The 24,950-nt window shown below is 29.6% G+C and overlaps 3 protein-coding genes across 3 annotated transcripts; 1 reads left to right on the forward strand and 2 right to left on the reverse strand.

The window, feature by feature from the left end:
• Positions 1 to 5,469: 5,469 nt before the first annotated feature.
• Positions 5,470 to 9,614, forward strand: LOC110654695 (26S proteasome non-ATPase regulatory subunit 14 homolog). Its single transcript, XM_021810777.2, has 6 exons — positions 5,470 to 5,728; positions 6,266 to 6,443; positions 6,652 to 6,733; positions 8,324 to 8,500; positions 8,616 to 8,783; positions 9,246 to 9,614. Exons 1-6 carry the CDS (start codon positions 5,587 to 5,589, stop codon positions 9,435 to 9,437), a joined length of 939 nt encoding a protein of 312 aa, XP_021666469.1. The 5' UTR covers positions 5,470 to 5,586; the 3' UTR covers positions 9,438 to 9,614.
• Positions 9,615 to 10,015: 401 nt separating this feature from the next.
• On the reverse strand, positions 10,016 to 11,218 carry LOC110654694 (probable carboxylesterase 2). Its single transcript, XM_021810776.2, has one exon. It carries the CDS (start codon positions 11,081 to 11,083, stop codon positions 10,121 to 10,123), a length of 963 nt encoding a protein of 320 aa, XP_021666468.2. The 5' UTR covers positions 11,084 to 11,218; the 3' UTR covers positions 10,016 to 10,120.
• A 7,282-nt stretch (positions 11,219 to 18,500) lies between these two features.
• On the reverse strand, positions 18,501 to 19,864 carry LOC110654693 (probable carboxylesterase 2). Its single transcript, XM_021810774.2, has one exon. The coding sequence runs from the start codon at positions 19,653 to 19,655 to the stop codon at positions 18,690 to 18,692; it is 966 nt and encodes a 321-aa protein (XP_021666466.2). The 5' UTR covers positions 19,656 to 19,864; the 3' UTR covers positions 18,501 to 18,689.
• Between the last annotated feature and the right edge of the window lie 5,086 nt (positions 19,865 to 24,950).

Genomic DNA, 24,950 nt, shown 5'->3' on the forward strand with positions numbered 1-24,950 from the left:
AAAATATTATTTATTCTCTTTATTTTACTTTCGTTAAATTATTTAGTCATGTTATTAATTTTTTCGTTAGTTAATACTAGTTAAACTACTGTTTAGTATATCTATTTTAGTGAAACTAATTAGTTAGTCTTTATATTTTAGAAACACACATTAATTAGTTCCTGTAATTTGACTCTGTTAATTATTTCTTCTCATCTATATTCACACCCTTCTCTTCCTAATTTGCTCTTTGTTTTCTTGACTCTTTTTATGAATAATAAAATAAAATTATTTCTTTCTATTTTTGGTAGAGAAAAAAAATATTTATGTATTGAAATTATATAAAAATATAAATTAAATGAGTTACGTAGTTTTGGAAAAGGGCAAATTATCATTTAGTTTTTATATTTTAATAAAATTAATTATTTAATTTTTATATTTGAAAAAAAATACTATTTAGTCTCTTTATTTTACTTTCATTAAATTATTTAGTCATTTTGTCAATTTTTTCGTTAGTCAATACTAGTCAAACTACTATTTAGTATATCTATTTTAGTGAAACTAATTAGTTAGTTCCTGTATTTTAGAAATACATATTAGTTAGTTTCTGTAATTTGACTCCGTTAATTGTTTCTTCTCATCTATATTCACACCATTCTCTCTCTCATTTTCTCTTTGTTTTTATCTGTTGATAAAAACAGTATAAGCTCTTTACACAAAAAAATTAATCAACTTCCTTAAATTTTTAAATAATCAAAGAAATTTTTTTTTCAGTAGAGAAAATATAAAAATAATGTCCAAAAAATTGAAAATTTAAAACAAAATATAAATTTAGATTTAGTCTTCTCATATCAAAATTTATATTTTTATCCAATAATATATTTTTCAAAATAAATAAACTAACTAGTTAATTTCACTAAAATAAAAAGACTAAATAGTAATGTTTTTCAAAATATAAAAATCAACTAATCAGTTTCGTTAAAATGGAGAGATTAAATCACAGTTTGAGTAGTATAAATAATGAAAAATTTGACAAAGGGAATAAATAATCTAATGAAAACAAAATATATAGATTAAATAATATGTTTTTTAAAATACAGAAATCAAATAATTAGTTTCATTAAAATATAAAGACTCAATAATAATTTTTCTGAAAATATCAGGATTAAGTGCTTGGAGTTGTCATGACATGTGGATTTGGCACCATAATAGAAAGGTTGTTTATATTGTAAAATCTAGGTACAATTTGTTGCTTACTTCTCGGTTAGCTATATATAAGGGCTTACAATACAAATTCAGTATAAAATAAACTCTAGTGTCTTCAAGTTCCACCGAAAAATTAAGAATTTCGTGTGGAGGGCTTGTTGCAATATTCTTCCCACTATTGACAATTTATCTTAGAGAAGGTTAAGTGTGATAAGATCCTGTTAATTTGAGTCATGGTAGCCCCGAGACCATTGTTCACCCAGGCTTTTGACAAAAAAGGTGTAATAAAAAATACAATAATATAAAAAAAGTGTGAATTTGAAAATAATTATAAAAAAGAGGTGAATTATGCTGAGTTGGATGAGGTGAGTGCGAGACGTTAACTATAATAGCGTTTTTAACGTTCGGATGCTATTTTGAATAGCGTTCACTTAAAAAATTTGAAAGGAAAGCTAGACGCTATTTAAAATAACGTCAAACTTTTCTTGAAATAATAAAAAATTAATTAAAAAAAAAGTTTAAAGGTTGGACGCTAGTAGCGTCCAACCTTGTTTTTTAAAATTTTAATAATTTTATTTTATATTTTAAATAAAATATAAATATTATTTTAATAAATAAAATTATAATATGTAATATTATATATTATAATATTTTTATTATAAATATTATTTTTTAATTTAAAAATAAATTAAAATTTAATAAAATAAAAAATTAAAATTAAAAAATAAATAATTAAAAAAATTTAAGTAAGTAGCTTCTAACTTTTCTTTAAATTTTTAATTATTTTATTTTATATTTTAAATAAATTAAAAATATTATTTTAATAAATAAAATTATAATAATTAATATTATATATTATAATATTTTTAATTATTTTATATTTTAAATAAATTAAAAATATTATTTTAATAAATAAAATTATAATAATTAATATTATATATTATAATATTTTTAATTATTTTATATTTTAAATAAATTAAAAATATTATTTTAATAAATAAAATTATAATAATTAATATTATATATTATAATATTTTTATTATAAATATTATCTTTTTAATTTAAAATTAAATTAAAATTTAATAAAATAAAAAATTAAAATTAAAAAAATAAATAATTAAAAAGGTTTAAAAAAATTAGACGGAACTTATAGTCTAATTTTTTTAATTATTTTATTTTATATTTTTATTATAATTTTTTAATTTTTTTATTTTGTTATAAAATATAAAATAAAATAATGAAAAATATTATAATATATAATATTAATTATTATAATTTTATTTATTAAAGTAATATTTTAATTTATTTAAAATATAAAATAAAATAATTAAAAATTTAAAGAAAAGTTGGACGCTAATTATAGTAGCGTACAACTTTTCTTAAATTTTTTTAATTATTTATTTTTTAATTTTTAATTTTATTAAATTTTAATTTATTTTTAAATTTAAAAAAATAACATTTATAATAAAAATATTATAATATATAATATTACATATTATAATTTTATTTATTAAAATAATATTTATATTTTATTTAAAATATAAAATAAAATTATTAAAAATTAAAAAAAAGGTTGAACGTTATTATAAATAGCTTTCAACCTTTAAACTTTTTTTTAAATTAATTTTTTATTATTTCAAGGAAAGCTGGACGCTATTTTGAATAGCGTCCGGCTCTTATTTCAAATTTTTGATGCGGACGCTATTTTGAATAGCGTCCGGACCTTAAAAACGTTATTATAGTTAGCGTCCCGCACTCATTTCGTCCAGCTCAACATAAATCACCTCTTTTTGATAATTATTTTCAAACTTACCCTTTTTTTATATTATTGTATTTTTTATTACACCTTTTTGTCAAAAGCCCTGTTCACCCTTTGCTCTATTGTCCTACCTGTGTGTTGCAGGGATCTTGCTAGGTGTACTATTTCTCAGTCTGCCTTATGTTTTGCTAATCTTTATGCACAACTTGCATATTCTTGGGATCAAGATTATTTAGCTTTATTGTGCTCAGTTGATTAGTCCTTATGTTAATAGAAGCATAGCGCACCTTCAGAAGTGGTGTCGTTTGCTTTGAAATATCTCAATGGTTGGCTTAAAGTAAGTCTGCTAGAGGTGTTCTTAATGTTAATACTCCTCAACTGATCTCTCCCTCGAAGTGGAATAAGCCTTTTGCTGGCTAAATGAAGTGTAATGTTGATGCAACTATTTTTCCCACATGCAGAAGTCAAGTTTTGGTGCTATTCTCTGGGACGCTGCTAGTCAATTTATTTTTGCTATTAGTAGGTTTTGGGAGGGTTACGTGGTGTTGATCTAGCAAAAGCCTTGAGCCTTCGAGTAGTGTGGGTTTGGTTACTCGAGCATGAAGCAGTGCATGTGGATATAGAAATTAACTAGCAAGTTGTTTTGTTTGCTGTGGAATCTAGTCTTAGCGACTTTTCTGAGTTTGGCAGTGTCATTTTAGATTGTAAAGCGTATCTCAAACAAGGGAGTTTCTTCTCCTTATCCTAGATTTCAAGGTTTGTCAATAGAGCAGTCCATGCTTTAGCTAGGGATGCCTTAGCTCATGACAGCTTCTGTTTGTGGATAGAGAGCCCGAGCTCTTGTTATTGTATTTTAGTAGCGAAATACCCTAGGAATTATTAGGTGCACCCGGTGCACATACACCTTCTCTCACAATCATGTGGGACCCACTTCCTATATAATAGGAATGACCCACTTTCTGTGAGAGAGGGAGCACTATTTTTTAGTGCACCGGGTGCACCTAATAATTAGCCGAAATACCCATGCTATGCATGGTAGTGTGTGTGCACACGGTGTGAATATATATATATATAATAATGAATTTTTATTATTAAATTAATTTTTATTCAAAATTTTTGCTTAATTAATTTTATTTAAATAAATTTTTTTAATAGTCACTTTTTAAATTAATTTATGGAAAATTTATTTAAAAATATATATATTTTAATTCTTTTTATACATAAATTAATGGTAGTTTATGTAATTATTTTATTTAAAATATAGTAATATTATTTTATTTGCAAAAATAATTTAAAATTGAATAATGTTATCAGTCAAATAAACTAAGTAACACTAAATTACTACTTAATTTGGAAAGATTATAAATTTGGACTATCTTAATATTTAATTTATTAATCAAATTATTGCATACATTCTATTTTTTTAATGGACTTTAGCTAATATTTCTAATTATTCTTACTTATATTTAAATTTTTGATGTAATTTCATTTTTATGTATAAAAATATAATTATTTGACTAAAAAAGAAAAATAATCCAATGGAAGTGGGAAAAAATGGTTGCTAACCCTTACCTTTCATAGTGAAGATTTGAAAGGTAGCTTTCAAATTTTTAAGGAAAAATTACATTAACTGTATAATGATTTTATATTAATTGATTACAAAATAATATTAATTTTAATTTGATTATTTTAATTTAATTTATAATTTATGTCAATTCAACTCTTTTTTTTATAAAAAAATTAATTTATTTTAATTTTACTGTTCTTAATAGAGTGAGAAAAATAAAATAAAAATTTTAAATTAAAAGAAATTAAATTTTAAGTCATAGCAATAACTGAAGAGTAATAATAATACTCTTTAAATTTTAAAATTAATCATGTTGGGTTGATAAATTATTAATAATTAAATATTAAATTTAATTACTATAAATATATTTAAAAGTATTTCATTAAATGATTTTAATATTCTCTTAAAGTAAACGTCTTACGAGCAACATCAAGGGATAACTCCTCTCTCTCTCTCTCTATATATATATATATATATATACTGCTGCTGACGTACTTTGATTAAGCCCAATTTCTCTGGGTAATATTTTTTGGGCAAAGACCTTTTCATCAAATGGTAAGGCCAAACTTCTTATATTTTAGGCCCAATTGTTTTTCTGGCCTGAGCTTAATTTGAGTACGCACATGCTTTGTTGTTTGAGTTTTTGTGAAAATTATAGAAGTTGCCAAATATCATATATTTTTGCCATCTTTTAAAAAGATTAAATAATACCCTTACTTTAAAACTTATTAAACATGTGTTATTTTGCTTAATGTTTATATTTTTCTTGCTTAAAATTTAAAATTTTATAAGAATTTAATTTAATTTATTTATTTTTTCAAATTTTATATTTAAATCTAAAAAATTTAAATTTTTTTAATTTATAAAAATTAATTTTAAATAAATACAAATCAAATATAGTTGTATGAGTATTTATTTAAATTTTTTTTTTTATAACTGATTTATTATATATATAAAAAATTGCCAGAACCGTAAAACGGGCATCGCTACTCATCGGGGAAGTCTTGTCTTGCTAGAAAAGAAAACCCCAAGGATCCTCTGTTTGGCTGGCGAGAAAGATAGAGAAAGTGAGGAAATGTCCGGCATGGAGAGACTGCAGAGAATGTTTGCGGGTGCAGGAGGAGCTTTAGGTCACCCACCCCCCGATTCTCCAACTCTTGATTCATCGGAGCAGGTCTACATCTCCTCTCTTGCCCTCCTCAAAATGCTTAAACACGGTACGATTTGCAACAATCTAGACCCGTAGATGCACCTAGACCTACGTGTCAAATTCAAATTTAGGATTTTTTTGAAATTTTGCTGTATTTGTTACTGAAGCTGATGTTAGGGTTTGTCGATCTCATATGTGATTTTTGGGTTTAGTTCAGTCTCGAGCTTGAAGAATTGGGATTATTTGCATTTTATGCATTTAGGGATTTCGATTCTGTGTTGTGTTTGTCTTTAGTTGGGCACGTTCTCTTTTTTTAATTGAAGTTTGAATTTGCAAATGCGCAATTCTTTAATTCCTTCAGTTACTTGAACGCTTTAATTGTCATTTTTGTAGCACTTGAGTCCTAATTATTATTCTCCTCTATGCCTTGCATTTGTTTTCTTATGTCACCATTATATATTTTTTTGACTGTGGATTGTTGCTCACATGTTGGATGTGAAGATTTTTGTTCTTGTTTTTGGTGTCTTTGGGACTTGTAAAGATCATGAAGTAGAACTGTGATCATATTCTTTTTGACTTTTGAATTGGCTGACTTGAATTATAGGAAGAGCTGGGGTCCCCATGGAAGTGATGGGCTTGATGCTGGGAGAATTTGTGGATGAATACACTGTACGTGTTGTTGACGTCTTTGCAATGCCTCAAAGTGGTACTGGTGTTAGTGTTGAAGCTGTCGATCATGTGTTTCAGACTAACATGCTTGATATGCTCAAACAGACTGGAAGGTAGTCTTCAATCAGTTAGATTTAGATTAAATATTTTTCTGTAGTTTTGGAACATATATCAGTATTTTTCTTTTCTTGTGGTAGGTTGGGTGTTTTGGCACTTTTGTAGTTTGTTACTGGCAATTTGTTTGTGCCCTGTTGGATACCTCACTTTCTCTTATTTGCGCTCCCTTTCCAGGTAGCTTATTTCATTTATTTGGTTTTGCAGGCCAGAGATGGTTGTTGGGTGGTACCATTCCCATCCTGGATTTGGCTGTTGGTTATCTGGCGTTGATATAAACACACAACAGGTTTTGTGGATTATTTCACTTAATACTGATGCTTCTATAAAGAGTTGATTTAATATCTGTGCTACTAAGAAAAAAGTCCTTAATAGTTAAGTGGTATGTCGTTTCCGTTCAGTTCGAGGTCTGTTTAGTAATCCAAACCGAACCAAAATTTTGGTACGGTTCTGGTGTGATTTTTTGTTGTTTTGGTTCCAATTTGGTATGGATCTTCGGTTTTAGTTCGGTTCTCAGTTTTTGAAACAATTTTATGTAATTATTTTCTTAAAAAAGTTATGTTTGAATTAGCATTTAAGTTTTGAATTGGGTTATTATTACATAATATATAATATAATATACCTTTTAACTATTTGTAAATTATATACACTTTAACTATAAAGTGCATATATAATTTAGGATTAAGTATGTTATATATTATAGTAGTAGAAGTATATCATATAATATACATTTTAACTATTTATTAATTATATAATATTTAACTATAAGATACAAATATAATTATAAATTAACATATGTATAGTATAATAGTATATTTACAATTAAGAATTATTAGGTTTAATGTATTTATAAGTAAAATTATTAAGAAAATATAGAGAAATGAAATGTAATATTATATTATATTTAGTTCATCAGTAAATATACATAAATAAATATATATAATTATATTAAAAATATATAATATATCTAAAAAAAAGGGAAAAACATTTCGATTTCGATACTTTTCTGGTTCGATTCTTAGTAAAAAACTAAAATCAAACTAAAGTATCAAAATTATTTCGGTTCGGTACAGTTTCTATTAGTTCGGTATGGTTATTCAGTTCGGTTTGGGACCCCTTAGAACCATGCACAGCCCTAGTTAGTAGGGCTTGAAAGGACAAAGTACTCTAATTGGTTTTATATGAAAGCAGTAAAGACTTTTACTGTAACTAGTATGGTTTATTTGCACCTTTTGGCATCTGAGTAATGAACAAGATGAATGGAGGTTAAGTCTAATAAGAAGTGCCGACGTGTACTTAGGACAGCATAATTTGAAACCAGAATATGATGTGTAAACGGTGAATAATAATAAGTTTTAGCTTAAAACTATATAAAAAAATCGTGGATAATGATGTTTAACGTGGATATATGTTATTTGTTGCTGGTGTATTGCAAGATTAGCATTCTCTGTATTTGAGGATGCCATTGTGATTGAAAGGCTTATTCAGAATTTTTGGCATTCCATATATCATTGGAACAAAATTTTGATGCAATTTCATGTATCTTCTCCTCTTCGCCAATCTAATGCTTGAAAAAATATACTATTTGGGCATATGTTGTATAGGAGGAAATATTTTAGCTTTCTTTAGAATTTTTTTTTTCTCTTTCACAAATTTTATGCAACTTGATCTTGAAAACTTGAGATTGTGGCTACAACTGCCGATCTGAGCTGGTAATGGGATAGTGAATTATTGCGTTGGAGTTTGGCAAATGACTCGAAGTTGATCACTGATTAGGATCAGTTCTTAATTGCTATTTCTCGTACTTGACTGATGCTCATCTTGACTTTTGTTGCTATTAATTAATCACCTTTTTTGTAATGTTTGATATTATCTTCAGAGTTTTGAAGCTCTGAATCAACGGGCTGTGGCAGTTGTGGTGGATCCAATTCAGAGCGTTAAAGGGAAAGTGGTGATAGATGCTTTTCGCTTGATTAACCCACAGACAATGATGCTTGGCCAAGAACCACGGCAGACAACTTCCAACCTTGGCCATCTGAATAAGCCATCCATTCAGGTGAATACGTAACAATCACTGACCTTTTCTTTAATTTCTGTCTTTCCCCTTTTCCTCTCATAGCTATTTTCCTGTTGTGCTATAACTTTTGATGTACTTCTCTAAAAAATTTCAGGCATTGATACACGGATTGAACAGGCACTATTACTCAATAGCCATTAATTATAGAAAGAATGAACTGGAGGAAAAAATGCTTCTTAACCTGCACAAAAAGAAATGGACAGATGGATTGACACTCAAGCGGTTTGATACTCATTCTAAAACCAATGAACAGACTGTTCAGGTGAGTGAGTGTTACAAAGTTCAAGCTAACTATTTTCATGCTGGATTTTGACTCTAATTAATGGCCCTAATGATATCTAATGTCCAAATTCAGTGATCCTAGTTATGTGGAGGCAAAAAATGTAAAAATAAATGGAACATTCATGCGACACAAGCTGCAAGGTCAGCTTGTTCACTAAACAAGGGAGCTTGATGGAAATCTGAATCTTAAATCTGACTTCTTTGATGGTCACAAGATTGTCTGCCATCCAACATTTTAAGCTGATTTAGTTATTGTTGAATGGGTTCTCTCCCTAATGGGCCTAGCAGAACCACTCGATAACTTAATTCTGCAATTTGTGACTCGATATCATATGGGCTATGCCGATTTCATTATTCTTGTCTGATGGATATCAAGGCAAGCATGATAATATTTTCTCAGTAGACTAAGTGATGTGATCTTGGTTTGTCTTGGAATGAGCAGGAGATGCTGAACTTGGCTATTAAATACAACAAGGCGGTGCAAGAGGAAGATGAGCTGCCACCTGAGAAGCTAGCAATTGCAAATGTTGGAAGGCAAGATGCAAAGAAGCATCTTGAAGAACATGTGTCTAACTTGATGTCTTCCAACATAGTCCAGACTTTGGGTACTATGCTCGACACAGTTGTGTTCTAGAGCAACATTTTTTACTTTCCTTTCTGTATTTTATGTTTCAAGTAGAACAATCTTGGATTTTATATTTTAATTTGCATTTATATCGGTTCTTTATTGTCGTGATACTGGACTTTGTTTTGGATTCCTGTTTGCATATCGGTTATTAAGGAAACAATTTAATTGTTTTAACGGCACAAATATCTAATCTCTTTGTGAAACAGAGCTGCCGTTTGATCTTTACATTTGTGAGTTAACTATGGCAATACTTTAATGGAATTTCAGAATTAACTTGAAAGACTCGTACCAGTTTTTAGTTTTATGTCTTCTATTAATGTGTAGAAGGAACTTATGGATGAGTTAATTTTTGGTGAAGATCCATCACTTTCTCTGTACATCTATCGATTTGTCGAATCTGTGTTAAATGCAACTTATGGACTGTTGTCATACTGCTCAGTTGCGTCAAGAATTTACTATATAAAATGAGCATTAAGCGGACAGCAGTTGAGAGGTGGTTTTCTTTTTACGCTTTGTAAAGCTTGTCGAATGGACGTAACTATAGAAGTTAGTTAAAAGGTGTAATTATTATGGTTAAAGCACAATTAGCAATTGAAATCTTTTGATTCGATTTCTTTTATTTTTCCACATGAAATGACATTTGAAAGAAACATCCAACTTCAAATCGAAAACTCTCTATCAAATCAATGTCATGCTTTGTTTATGAAAGAAGCAAGACCTCTGAACATGCTCTTAGCATTCTCTGTATTGGGATCAAAGATATGGAAGACGTGATCCTCCCCTTTGTTCTCCATAAGCTCTGCAGTTCCTTTCCATCCGCTGCGCACTAATTTTTCATAATAAAGCTTTCCTCTCTCCCTCAGTATGTCATTCTCTGCGACAATAACTAGCACCCTGTTGCAAGCCAACCCTTCAAGACTAGGAGATCCATCGGTAAATGGGTTAATGAGTAGATCATCACATCCTTTCTGGGATGGGCAGATGAACGTCCACCAGTTATCCACCAATGATCTCCTCACATGATCAGTCTTTTCTACTCCAACCGGATCTTTTCCCCAGAAGTAAGGATGGATCATAGCAATGCCTTGAATCTTCAGTTCTCTACCCAGTTCTGATCCCTTGAGCTTCAAGGCCAAATGATGAGCCATATTAGCACCGCAGCTGTCTCCTCCCAAGAACACCCGTTCAAAGTCAACATAATCCTTGAGCCATGCCTCCTGCCTATCATCTCCACTAGCATGGGCAGCCACCCAGTGAAGTGCAGCCCAGGAGTCCTCATATGCTGCCGGAAGAGGGTTCTCTGGGGCTAACCTGTAGTCAACCGAGACAACAACGATGTTTGCCTCGGCCACTAGCTTGTTGAGAGAATGATGGTACTTGGGGTCAGCAGTGGATGATATGAAGAAGCCACCACCATGATAGTAGATAACAAGAGGAAGCTTTTGGCCAGCTTTTGTTGAACTGGGACGGTAGAGCCTAGCCGAGACACGAGTTTCTGGTATGATAAGAATGTCTTTGGACAAAACACCAGTTGCAGGATCCAAACCTGCAGGAACAACTTCTGTACCAGCAAATCGCTCGATGGTCCCATCTTTGTACACCCGAAGGTAAGGAAAAACTTCACGGGACACTTGTGCTTTTTCTGAGACCATCTGAATTCAGATCTATTGAGAGGGAGAGAATATTAGTGAAGAAAAGAGTATGATTTCTATGAGCAGAGGGATGGCATTTATATACACCAAGAGGGGTCTTCCATTCTTTTTTTTTTTTTTTTTCTGTTTAATTTTCTTTGTCTACCATTAAATAACACATTACATAACACAACACATCACATGTATAGTGGAAAATTTTTTTTGCAAATCTAAATATATGATCAAATTTATATATATATATATATATATATATATATATATATATATATATATATATATAAGTTTTATATATTTATATATTAAATTTATAAAAGATTTAATATAGACAAATTTCCTATAATTATATATAAATTTTATCTATTTATATCTTATATTAATAAATAATAAAACCTAAGTGAAAGGTTTTTTGTTTTTTTTCTCCCCGCAACGAAGGGGAAGAAGTAATATATGTTTCTCTCCTCGTGTTTGGGTCATCTTGGACAGAATCGTCATTTTGATTTAACGTGAATATTTTATTTCTGTTGACTAAATTGTAGGAACATGTGACAGACATCCTCGCTGTCTGAATTTGGGTCAGAATTAAATTAAAATTAAATAATTTAAATTACAATAATTTAACAATAAAATAAAAATTACCACACAAAGCACGTTAGCTTAGTAATAAACTTTTAGAGTTGGAGGCGCTCGATCGCGGTTCAACCCCCTGCATTAGAGTTACTGATTCAATATTGTCTCTGTTTAGTAATAAACTTTGAGAGTTGGAGGCGCTCGACCGCGGCTCGACCTCATTAGAGTTGATGACTCAATATTATCTCTGCTTATAGTGAATCAATTACGGATAATCTGCTCTTACAACTCTTTAGGATTCACTGTGATTTGTTGGTAGATTTTTCCTATAGAAAGTTAATCAGATGCTAATGAAATCATTTAACCATCAATCCTAACATAGAGAGCAACAATCGTCACACCTAGAAAGCTTTTTTTTTTTGCAATTCAGAAAAAAATTGAATTATATTGATTTTAATTAATTTAGTTTGATTTTAAATTAAAATTTAATTGTTTTTAAGTAAATAAAGTTTAAAAAATTTTAATCATAAAATTTGATAAATTAAATTCAACAGATTGAAAGTGAATGAAAATCAAATAAAAATCATAGTAAAACTAAAATTAAAAGAAAATTTTTTAATTTGATTCTGAATTGGTAATCTTTAAAATTGAAACTATATATTAGTTTGATCTCCAAGTAATTTTGGATGTACTAATATCAGAAGATATTCATCCAATTATTTTGAAGTTCCTAAATAACTAAAGGCTACATCATCAATCACGGCTTTCGAGATCTTTTATTTTTTAATATTTGTTTTACGGTCCATATAAAATGAATTTTTCAGAATTCGTATCTGCCGCTTACAGTAATATTTTTTTATAAGGAATGAATTTAAATTCTCTTAAGTTTTATCAATGTAGTGAGCACTGTTAAGTTTGAATTGGATAAATCGAATCGAATCGAATCTGTAACACCCTAAATTTTTAAATTTATTATTTTATGAGTAATATTAATATTTTAATTTTATTTAAATTTTAAGAAATTATTTGAAATTTTTCAGAATTTCGAAATCGGGTTTGATTTCCCGAAAATATAAAACTTTGATGATTTTTAAAAATTAATTTAAAGACCACATGGCAAAACTAAAAATATATTTGGAGTCTACGAATTTTTTTCAGTTTTCTAGAATTTTTTTCGAAATTTTTGGATCTCGTTTTCAGTACCAAGGCAGAGTAAAAATTTAAAAATTTATATCCTGAATCGAACCAATCGAATCGAATCAAATCGAATCGGACCGACACTTTTCTTTTTCTTCCTTCTTCTCCCTCGAGCGCCCGACCTCCCCTCATTCCCTTCCCTTTTTCTCTCTCCTCCCTCACCCCCAGGCCGCGTCGCCAACTCCCCAGCCACCCCACCTCGCCGGTGCGCCGCCCCACTACCTCCCCACGAACAGCCGACGCTCCAGGCTGCCGGAAAACTCGCGCGAAGACCACTAGACGCGCGTGCATCGTTTCGACTTTCCGGCCGATCCGACCACTGATTGGGCCGAGTCTTGTGTCAAACAACATCTACACCTCGAGAGTTTTCCATAGACACCAAGAACACCAAAATCCATTAAACGATTTGTCCAATTTTTGTCCGGGAAGTTTTAGCCCATTTTGATTTTTGGGCTAGATTTCTCACAAACCGTGAACCCCACGAGAAAACTGAGAGTACCAAAGCGCTCCACTCGTCGAGAGCTTCGCGGCAATATAAATTTTGAAATTTTTCGACACCGTTTTTCGGTGGGTCCCACGGAACTTTATAGTGTTTTTCCCAGCATTAAATGAGCTTAAAAAATTCCGTAAAAATTTTATACTAACCCCCGTGTTGTGGGCTTCGTGTAGGTATCTTCAATTCGATGAAATTCGACAGTTGTCCAGGTTTGTGAATTTCCAGCCAGACAGACCGGCTGCCAAAAAAGTCTCCGAATTGGATCAAGATTTTGGCTATCCCACCATTGTCAGATGTCCCGAGAGCGTCCCCAGAGTCGGAATCAACATAGGTAAACCCGAACCTTGCTTTTTCATAATTTTCTAGTACTTAAACGAGATTAAAAATATATAAAATATTCGTGATAGCTCAGAAAATTATGATTCTTTTTGCAATAGCCTAGTAATATTGCTAAGGACTGCGAGGCAAAGTTTTAGAATTTTTAGAGCTTATTTGGGTAATTTTTGCAAAAATGATCGATTATAAGGACTAAACTGTAAATTTACATATTGTGATTGAGGACCGTATGGATGGGCCCAGGAGGGGCTGTGTGATGTGATTGAGTTGTGAGTGTATGATTTGTGAATATAGAAGTGCGTTTTGAGCCCTTTTGCAGGTCGGGTAGGTCCTAGGTATAGGGGAAACTCTGCCGGATTTTCAGCACGACTTAGGACGTATTTGGTCTTTTCCTTGGTTTGTATTGAGTCAATTGTATTAAATAATTGTAATAAAATTGTCAGGTGAGCCGGAACAGCCTTCTTCCTCCGCACAGCCCGCCACAGTGACTGCTGTCAAGTCTATGAGTAAAATATTAATTTTAATTGTAATTTCGATATTATTATATGTTCAAGTATGCCCATACATTACTTATATGTAAATATCTATGTAGTTAAACTCTAGGCACGTTTTATATTGCATTCACAACTGTTAAAGTGCCATAGATGTTGTTGTGATAATTTGGAGCAGTGTGCGTGCGTTGGCGTGCGTGTGGTATAGTGTTGGCTATGGACAGGATGGGTAGACACAGTTTGAGATCTTTGCTAGGACCCAGTCCTTCGGGGTAGACACGGCTTGAGTTCTTCGCTGGGACCCCGATTTGGTTTATTAAGCAAAAGTCCGGCTTGAGTTCTTAAGAGAGCTGTATAGGGGATCAGCTCCCATATATTTATGATTTGACATTACTGGGTGTGTGAGTGCTCCAAATTATCTTTTTGCTGTTATGATGTGAAAATATTGCTGATATTGCATTTCACTCTATAGGGTGCATTAGCTTTAGATAGTTACAGAGATTATGGTTAAAATTGATATTTTACTCTCTGAGTCGAACGCTCACTCCTGTTCATTATTTTTCAAGCTACAGGAGGATTTTGTTGTGGTTAACTTGCTTTTCTCCTTCGCAGGTTATTTATTAATATTTGTGTAATTTTATTAACTCCTAGAAATTTCGCATGTGTTAGAAGTATTTATTTGATTTGGGTCTGTTATATAATTATCATGTTGGACCTGTAAACGTATAATTATATGCATGTTTGATGGACTGGATGAGGGAGCTGAGCTCCTATTTATTTTTATGACATTGAGTATGGGAGAGTGAGCTGAGCTCCCCAATTGATTATATATTGTGTTTACAGATCCGGTGAGTCAAAAACTTCCCTTTGAAAAGGTCCACTTTATGGCCGAACTCTATCCGGTTGAATTCTTGAAATTGGGCCCAAATGAGCCTAAGAGTTGGGTTAAGGAATAGTTAGGCTTACTGAGGGCCTCGGGGGCTTTAGGCTAGCCTAGGTCTTAGTGTCGGTCCGGCCCATATGTTGGGTCGTGACAGAATCACTCTAATTTGATAATTCGATTCAATTTTTAAAATAATTTAGTTCGATTCAGTTTTAAATTTTAAAAATATCGATTATTTTTGTTCGATTTGATTTTAAAGAGAAAAAAATCTATTGAATCAAATCGAACCGAACCAAATTATTTAATGAATTTTTAAATTAATTTATTTTTATAGGAAATTTATGTATTATATGTATTATTATATATAAATTGTTTAATGTCATTGATTAATGGTTATTAGGTTCAAATCAATGTTAAAATCAAACCAAATAACTTAAAAATTAAGTCTAAATAAAAAACTTATCAAAATTCAAAAATTGATCGATTCAAATCAAATCAAACCGAATTAGTTTGGTTCAATTTTTATACAATTTGATTCGATTTCTAAAATATAATAATTCGATTAATTTGATTTTATCGATTCTGTTAGATTTGATTCGATTTGAACCGAATGCTTAGCCCTGCTAATATTTGTTGATAAATTCTCTTTAATTTGACAGTATAGTATGAATTATTGAACAAATTGAATTGTGAGTTTTCCTACACAATTTATGAAGATTTTGATTCCAGCTAGCTCAATTGGAATATGGTCAGCATGCTGCGGGTATTTTCTTTTACAATTATTATATTAATATAATTATTATATAAAAATATTTATATTAAAAATATATTTAATTTTATTTTATCATACAGTATAATATTTATATTTTATAAATATAATTATTATTTTCTATACTTATTAAAATTATTTATTCAATTCAATTGAAAATAAAATTTTGTATTATAGTTTTTTATTATATAATTTGTCATATTATATATAGCATCAATAATAATTTATTTTTGTGCTATTAGATAAATTTTATTTTTATTTATTACAAAATGATAATTAAAATTTGCTTATATCTAAATATTATTAATGTAAATAATAGTAAAATTATTAGTTTACTTATTATATTGATTTTATTTATTACATTAAAATTATTTATTATAATAATAAATATTATTTAAGATCTTTTTAAAAGTGAATGATGAATATTTTTTTATTAATATAAATAATAATAAATTATTGACTCTTTAAATGTATTCGTATGAATGTATATTATGACAATATATATATATATATATATATATATATATATATATAATTTCTACGCATGGACTTACAACCGTCCTGATATCATGGAAGACGGACTTGTCTTTGCCCATTCAAATTGTCGTATCAATGGAATTGAAAAAAGTGGCAACAGTCTTTAATGTAAACTGATTTCGGCCTGAAGGAAAGCAACATTTGCACATATAAAAATGTAAAATAGAAAATCAACATGAAGAATGGAAAATTGAAAATCCACTCGCTGGTCTCGGTTTCCCACCACCATACTCTGCTAATTTTCTTAGTAAGAGGATCGACAATCGAGGAGGTGTGAATTTAAATATAAATTTATAACGCAAGTAATATGATTTTAATTATTGAATCAAGATAAATTATGTATCATTAAATGATGTTATTTTTTATTTTAGGTATTAAATAATAATTTTTATGATAAATTTTAATGATCAAAATGTTATTTTTTTTAATTATATTATTTAGGGACATAATATTTATGCTTATATTTTTAGATATTAAGAAAACGTTTTGATCAAAATTAATATAATTTTATTATTATTTTTATATCTAATAGTTAATCTAATAGCTATATATTTTTATCGAATACTTTTAGTTTAATAATTATATAAATAGTTAACCACTAACAACTAATATCTAACTACTAATAATTAATATCTAACTACTAACAATCAGTTTAACAGTTTATAGCTATTAAAATAATTAATATTATCGAATAAGGTTTTGGTAAAGAGATTAAAAGAGTGAGAATTCAAATATAAATCAATCAGGTGGTAGATATGACTTGAGCATTGGACTAAGACAAATTATGCACCACCATGCGCTGCTATTAGTTGAAGAAGAAAGCAAAGAAACTAAGAACTTCCAACATTTGGAAATTTGGCACCTAACATTTTCTTGTTTGCTATTGAATGACTTTTCAGACCCACAACAGAAGAGGCGTTTACGGACTGAAACATGGAGTTTGCGGTATTAATACTTTGTTAATTTTAATTTTCGTTTATTTTATTATATAATTTACTTATATTAGTCCATAGAAGCTTCTTGATCAACTATTTTTCGTATTTAATTAAGGGGAAAAAAAAAAGAACTTTCATCATATCACTGGAGTTGTGAAGGTTGACAGGAGAATGGCAGTTAGGTTTCTTTAATTAATTTGCTTGCTAGAATTGTTGGGTGAAATTGGATTTGTTTATAAAGTTTCAGAAAAATATAGTCTTCCTCTCTTTCCTTTTTTCAATTGGAATGAAGGAAAATGACTTTTGTCTGATTAGTAAAAGTATACAACACTCATGGAACGGCAGGAGAATTATGAATCCCAGTCTATACTTCAAGTATTATATTTATATAATACTTGGACTAAGACTATTCTGAATTTCTTTTTTCAATAATCAAAGTATTCAAGTCTTCCATTTTTATTTTTTGAGCTCAACTATTATATCAGTGTCGAGTTGTTGAAAATTTCAAATAAATCCCTCAACTGTCTCTTCATCTCCGTGCAAAATAAAACCCACCACTCGAACACCTCATCGGAACATTCAATCGGTAAGAGCAACGGGCAATGTGTACAAAGGACAGGGATATAATCAATGCAAGCTGATGACTCTCGCTTACTAGGAATTCCTTGTTGAAAACCGACAATTATAATGATTTATCCAATCACGATGAAGTTTCAAAAATTATCTAGACCTATTTGCCAAGGCTATAGACTCATTGAATAGATTAATGTAGCGCACGACACTCAAAATTCAACAACACTCTCTCAAACCTCAAAAAATCTCCATACTCTCGACACTCTTACCTTTCAAATAACGATTTATAAAATAAATAAATATAATATCACAATATATTTTTTAAAAAATATTAAATTTCAAATTATTTACTCTAAAATAGAAGGATAGGAATAACAATATTATAACCATTCACTTCACTTTCATTCTTTTTCTATATATGATATAAGGGTTTATATGCATTTATATCTTTTAATAAATACAATGTACACTTCCAAAATTCATAAATCGTTACCCAATCATCATCTTAAATCATGTGCTTAACCTTTCATTTCTCTCAGTACATGAATTTAGTTTTTCTTATCTTAATTATTAATTATATTAATTATCTAAAAAAAATCTAATTAAATTCATAATCTTTAGTTTATAATGCAATTAGTGGGTGATCATAGTGACTGTTATTATTTGTTCATTGTTCATTAAGTGGAGTGTCACACATCAACACAATCTCAATCGAAACAAGTAAAAGTTGTATAATTTAGATACAAGAGCATTGGAAATCCAGCTGTAAAGGTAAGATATAAATTGACACAAAAGCAGCAGCCAACCCAATTTACTTTGGATCTAATTAACAAGAACTTGTACTCCATTGATGAAAGCAGCCCAGCGCTTGATCAAGAGATGAGCATTTTCACAATCAGGGTTAAAGATGTGAAAAACATGATCTTCTCCTTTTGTCTCCACAATCTCTGCTTTTCCTTTCCACCCACTTTTCACAAGTTTTTCATAATAAAGCTTTCCTCTTTCACATAATATGTCTTTCTCTGCTACGAAAACTAGCACACTTTCACTAGCCAACCCTTTGAGACTTGGAGCTCCTTTCACAAATGGGTTTATATATGGATCATCACACCCTTTATTAGATGGGCAAACGAACATCCACCAATTATCTACCATTGATTTTTTCAAACTTTCATTTGCCTCTTCTCCAATTGGTTCTTTTCCCCAGAAATAAGGATGGATCATAGCTATGCCTTGAAGCCTCTTCATATTTGGAAAGTCCTTCATTCGCAAGGCTAATTGGTGTGCAATATTGGCTCCAGCACTATCTCCTGCCAAAAACACTCGCTCAAAGTCTGCATAATCCTCTAGCCATTCTTCGATGCCCCCATTTACGTGGGCAACCAGCCACTGAAGAGAAGCCCATGAGTCTTCATAGGCAGCAGGGAGCGGGTGTTCTGGGGCTAACCTGTAATCCACCGACACAACAATGATTTTAGCCTTGGAAACTAGCTGATTGAGGCAATTTTGGTACTTCGGTTCAGCCGGTGATGCTATGCAAAAGGCCCCACCGTGATAGTAGACTAGAAGGGGAAGCTTTTGATTGTTATTAATGAACTGGGGACGGTAGATCCTGGCTGAGAGAGTGGTCTGTGGAGTGGTGAGAAAGATATCTTTGGACAAAACACCAGTTTGAGAATCAAAGCCAGCAGGTGTAATTTCTGTTCCTGCATATCTCTCGATGGTTCCATCCTTGTACACTCGAAGGTAAGGAAAAACCTCCAGAGATACGTCTTTGCTTGGAGACATTTGCAAAACAAGCAAGGCTGAGAGGTATTTGGCAAGAGATAAGCTAATGCTTCTAAATAGAAATTATAAGCAACAAGGCGGGGTGGGGCTCGTTTTCATGGACGGACAACAACAAAACACGACAGACGAATTTTGCTTTTGAATTTTTTTTAATATTATTTAAAAAACCGTTTAAGAACTAAGCCAATGCAAACTTGGTGATGAGGAGAGTACAACTCGAAGTTGAACCCACACATTTAAATCAAGAAACCTACTTTTAGGCAGGGCCGAAGCTACTGTATGGCTGCCATTTCGTTTAGCAGGCTGTAATTATTTTTTTCAATAAAAGTATTATTTTAAATATTATTAAAAAAATAATTTTATTATTTTAATATATTTATAATTAAAATTTATTAAATTTAATTTAAAATTATTTTTTAACATTTTCTAATTAATTTTTTTAAAAAAATAATATTTTTTAATAATAATTTTAATAACAATATTAAACAAGTCCTCTAAGCTGCGGGAGGAGTTGGGTACATAACCGTCAAAATTTTTAAAAATTAAAATTTTATTTATAAATTTTAATATATTTTTTAAAAATACTTTTAAAATTTTTAAAATTACGGGTAATTAAACGGTAAATTTTAATTTATATTTTTTGAAATAATACTGTTTATCTCTCTAGTATTTTTTTCTTAGGCATTTTTATATAATTTCATCTATATTTATTATATTATTTAATTGTGATATCTTCATACTTCATATTTTTATTTTAATCTCTATTTTTTTAAGATTTTATTTAATTTTTTAATATTTATTTTTATCCAAAGATAAATTTCTGATTATATCCCTGCATTTAGAAGTTTCAAATTAATATTTTGACACTCTCCTCTTAATTTGAACTTTCTTTTTCATTCCAAGACATGCTCTGGATTAATTGATCGAACCAATTTAATCAAAAATTGAAATCTGATTCCGTTTGCTTTAGCTTTTAAACTCTAATTTTTTAAAAAATCAGTTGTAAATCAACCGAATAACCGCTGTACCGGAAATCTGCAGGGTTTTAAACAGTTGATGTTGAACCTGAGACGTGGCATACAATTGTGCAGCCAACCATTTGATCTACGCCACTCATATACAATGATTTTTACGGCATATATATATATATATATATATATATATATATATATATATATATATATATATATATATATATATATCAATTTAATTATTAAATAAAATTGTTTCTCTTATTAATTTAAAATAATTAATAACTGTTAACTTAAAATTGAAAATTTTTTAAGCAATTTAATGATTAATGTACCAATAATTTATTATATTAATATGTTAACTTGAATGGTTAAATTATCTTATTATTATTATTATTATTATTATTATTATTATTATAGTGTTATGTTATTTATTATTTTAATATTTATTTTAGCTATTATGACAAAAATTATTATTGTAAGATTTTAATTTTAAGTTTATTAAACTAATTAAATACTATTGTTTAAAAGTTTAATTAAAAAATTTTTAAAAAATACTTACATATTAAAATTTAGCGAAATTTATTTTATTAATTATCTTACATGTTAAAACTATCTTAGGATTTGGAGGGTCAAAGTTTTGAAAATTAAAATTTTATTTAATATATATATTTTTTAAAAAAATTACTGTTTATCCTCTCTAAAATATTTAAAATTAAAAATTTACTTATAAATTTTAGTATATTTTAAAAAAGAAATTATTATTTGCCCTCTAATATTTTATTTTTTGTTTTAACTCTAAATTTCTATGTAAATTTTATTCATAGTTTTTAAATTATTTAATCTTAATATCATAATATTTTATATTCTTATTTTAGTTCCTGTATTTTTATCAAAATTTTATTAAATTTTTTTAATTTTTATTTTTTCTCTTCAAGATTTTATTTTTAATTCCGACCTGCAAGCACATAAAAAAAATTAAGAAAAGAAGAATATAAAAAAGATTAAGAAAAGAAGAATCTTTCAGTTGGTGACATGTTGTAGCTTTTAAGGGATATGAATTGTCAAGCAAAATTTCCAGAGACATCTGCTTAACTAATGAAGACAAGCTAGAGAATTGGCCATGGCAAGTCATCTAAGCTAAGGTTTGGCTTGGGAATTCATTTCTCATTTCTGTTAGCATTCTTTTGAATCCCTTGCAAGCCAAGTAATATATATATATAATGATTTAGTATTTGCTTCTCATCATATCACAAATGTTTGTGAAATATTAAGCAAAAGAAAGCAATTGAATGATAGGAAACATCATACACGATACTTAATTTTATGAGTATTTTTATAAAATTATTAAATTTTAATTTTTTAATAAAATTTACTAAATTTTATTTTAATTTTATAAAAATTATTATAATCGAAAGTTAAATTTTTCGAAGTTAATTTGTTGACTTGTCAATTATTTTATAAATAAAATTATCTTATTTTATTAGTTTCTTAAAAAAAAAAAAATATGATGTACAAAACACATCTAACTACTTTTCCTACCATCAAACTCATTTTTTTTTCTCTGTTTTTTCTTTACCAGTAATTACTAGTTAAGTAATTTTATTTATAAAATAATTAACATATCAATAATTAATTAAAAAATTTTTAATTTTATGAAATTAAGTAAATTTTATAAAATAAATTAAAATTTAGTTAATTTTATTAAAATACTCATAAAATTAAGTAATTACCTTCATATTATATCCTTGCTACTCCACGTAAAATTAATATATGGAATCCCAAATTATTTTCACATCATAAAGCTAATGCACCCTATAGAGTGAAATGAAACATCGTCAATATTTTCACATCATAACAGCAAAAAGGTAATCTGGAGCACTCACACACTCGATAAGGTCAAACAATACATATATGGGAGCTAATCCCCTATACAGCCCTCTTAATCCAACTTGCGCTAGCGAAGAACTCAAGCCGGACTTTCGCTTAATAAACCAAATCGGGGTCCCAGCGAAGAACTCAAGCCATTTCTACCCCGAAGGGCCGGGTCCCCGCGAAGATCTCAAGCCGTGTCTACCCGTCCTGTCCATAGCCAACACCATACCACACGCACGCCAACTCACGCACACTGCTCCAAATTACCATAACAACATCCATGGAACTTTAACAGTTGTGAATGCAACATAAAACGTGCCTAGAGTTTAACTACATAGATACATATTTATAAGTGATGCATGGGCATGCTTGAACATATAATAATATCGAAATTACAATTAAAATTAATATTTTACTCACAGTACACCGAGGACTATTGTGGCTGCTGGATGGAGGAAAATAGCTGACGTCGATCACCTAATAATTAAATTATAAATTTATTAGTACTAAGTCAAAATAAAACTCTAAAGAGGTAACAGACAGCCTAATTCATGCCGGAAATTTGGCAGAATTTCCCCTATACCTAAGACCTACTCAATCTGCACAAAGATTCAAATAACACTTCTAAATTCTCAATTTCCACAATCACATCTCATCAGCATCACATGGCCCCTCTTGGGCCCTCCAAATTAGACAATAGTCATAAACTTGAAAACTTACGTTTTAGTCCCTATGACTAGCCCTTTTGCAAAAACTACCCAAACGAACTCTAAAAATTCTAAAATTTTGCCCCACTGTCCTTAATAATATTACTAAGCTAATGCAAAAGGAATTATAATTTTCTGATCATCCATGAATATTTTATAATTTTATTCTAAATCGATATTAGCCGAAAATTAGTAACTTGGAGTTCGGGTTTACCTATGCCAATTCTGACACCTGGAACGCGTCTAGAACGCCTGAAAATACTAAGATTTACTATAATATTGATCACATTTTGAGACGGGCTGTCTGGCAGCTGAATCTGGCTGAAAATGCGGTCCCGACACCGGTGAGCTATCCTCAATCCGATTGCATTTAAATTAAGTCCAAATTGTGTTAATAATTATTATAAAATTATTTTTAAATTTTGGAAATCGAAACAGTTTGAAAATCTCACCAAATGATCTGGACCGTCCAATTATCGCATTTTTCAAACGGTGTTCGATTATAGCGTGACCAGTCCTATCTCGAAGATCTCGTCGTCCTGAGTCCATTGGTGGCCTCGAATTTCTGATCCGATAGTCGGATCACCAAAAAAGTGGCCGGAAAGCCACTGCCGTCACTTTCTCTCTTCTTTTTCTCTCTCTTCGAGACTCGCCGGAAACCTCCACGGAATGGAGCACCGCTGGTCGGGATGGGAAACCCGTGGTCCCAGGAGTCGAGCGCCACCCTCACTTGGCCGGAACGCCACCGGGAATCGCTGGAATCATGCCTGGAAGGAAGCGGCTGCCGCGCACGTTAGAGGCCTCCTCTCGCCGCCGTTCACTGTCCAGGGGGTTGCCGGTGCCGCTGGGGACTGCTGGGAGCTTGCCGGACCTCTGCTGACCGTCATCCACCATTGGGTCGGCCGGAGACGCAGTGAATGGAGACGGAGAGGGAGAGAGACGGGAGGGAGGGGCTTGCTGCATTTTTCAATTTCTGGTTTTTTTTTTTTATCTTTTAATTACATTATTAGTTCCTCAACTTTTTAGGGGTTTACAATTAGATCCAAAATTATTTTATTATGTTAAAGTTTAATAAAATTTTAGTAATAATAAAATAAATATAATCTAGGAAATTTAATTATTTCATTCTCATTTACTAAATTAACTTTAATTAATTTAATTATTATTACTTTATTTATTATTATTATTATCTTCCTTTATTTTTAAAATCAATTCAAATAAATCCTATTATATTAATAACATAATATTTCTCTTTTATTTTATTTATAAATTTAAAAATTTTTGGGTTGTTACATGAATGATAGGAAACATCATACACAATACTTAATTTTATGAGTATTTTTATAAAATTATTAAATTTTAATTTTTTAATAAAATTTTTAAAATTTTATTTTAATTTCATAAAAATTATTATAATCGAAAGTCAAATTTTTATAAGTTAATTTGTTGACTTGTCAATTATTTTATAAATAAAATTATCTTATTTTATTAGTTTCTTAAAAAAAATATGATGTATAAAACACATCTAACTACTTTTCTTGCCATCAAACTCATTTTCTTTCTCCATTTTTTTTTTCACCAGTAATCACTAGTTAAGTAATTTTATTTACAAAATAATTAATAGGTCAATAGATTAACTAAAAAACTTTTAATTTTCGATTATAGTGACTTTTATGAAATCAAATTGAAATTAAGTGAATTTTATAAAATAAATTAAAATTTAGTGAATTTTATTAAAATAC

This window comes from Hevea brasiliensis, chromosome 2, assembly GCF_030052815.1.
Source record: "Hevea brasiliensis isolate MT/VB/25A 57/8 chromosome 2, ASM3005281v1, whole genome shotgun sequence".
NCBI classification, from domain to species: Eukaryota; Viridiplantae; Streptophyta; class Magnoliopsida; order Malpighiales; family Euphorbiaceae; genus Hevea; species Hevea brasiliensis.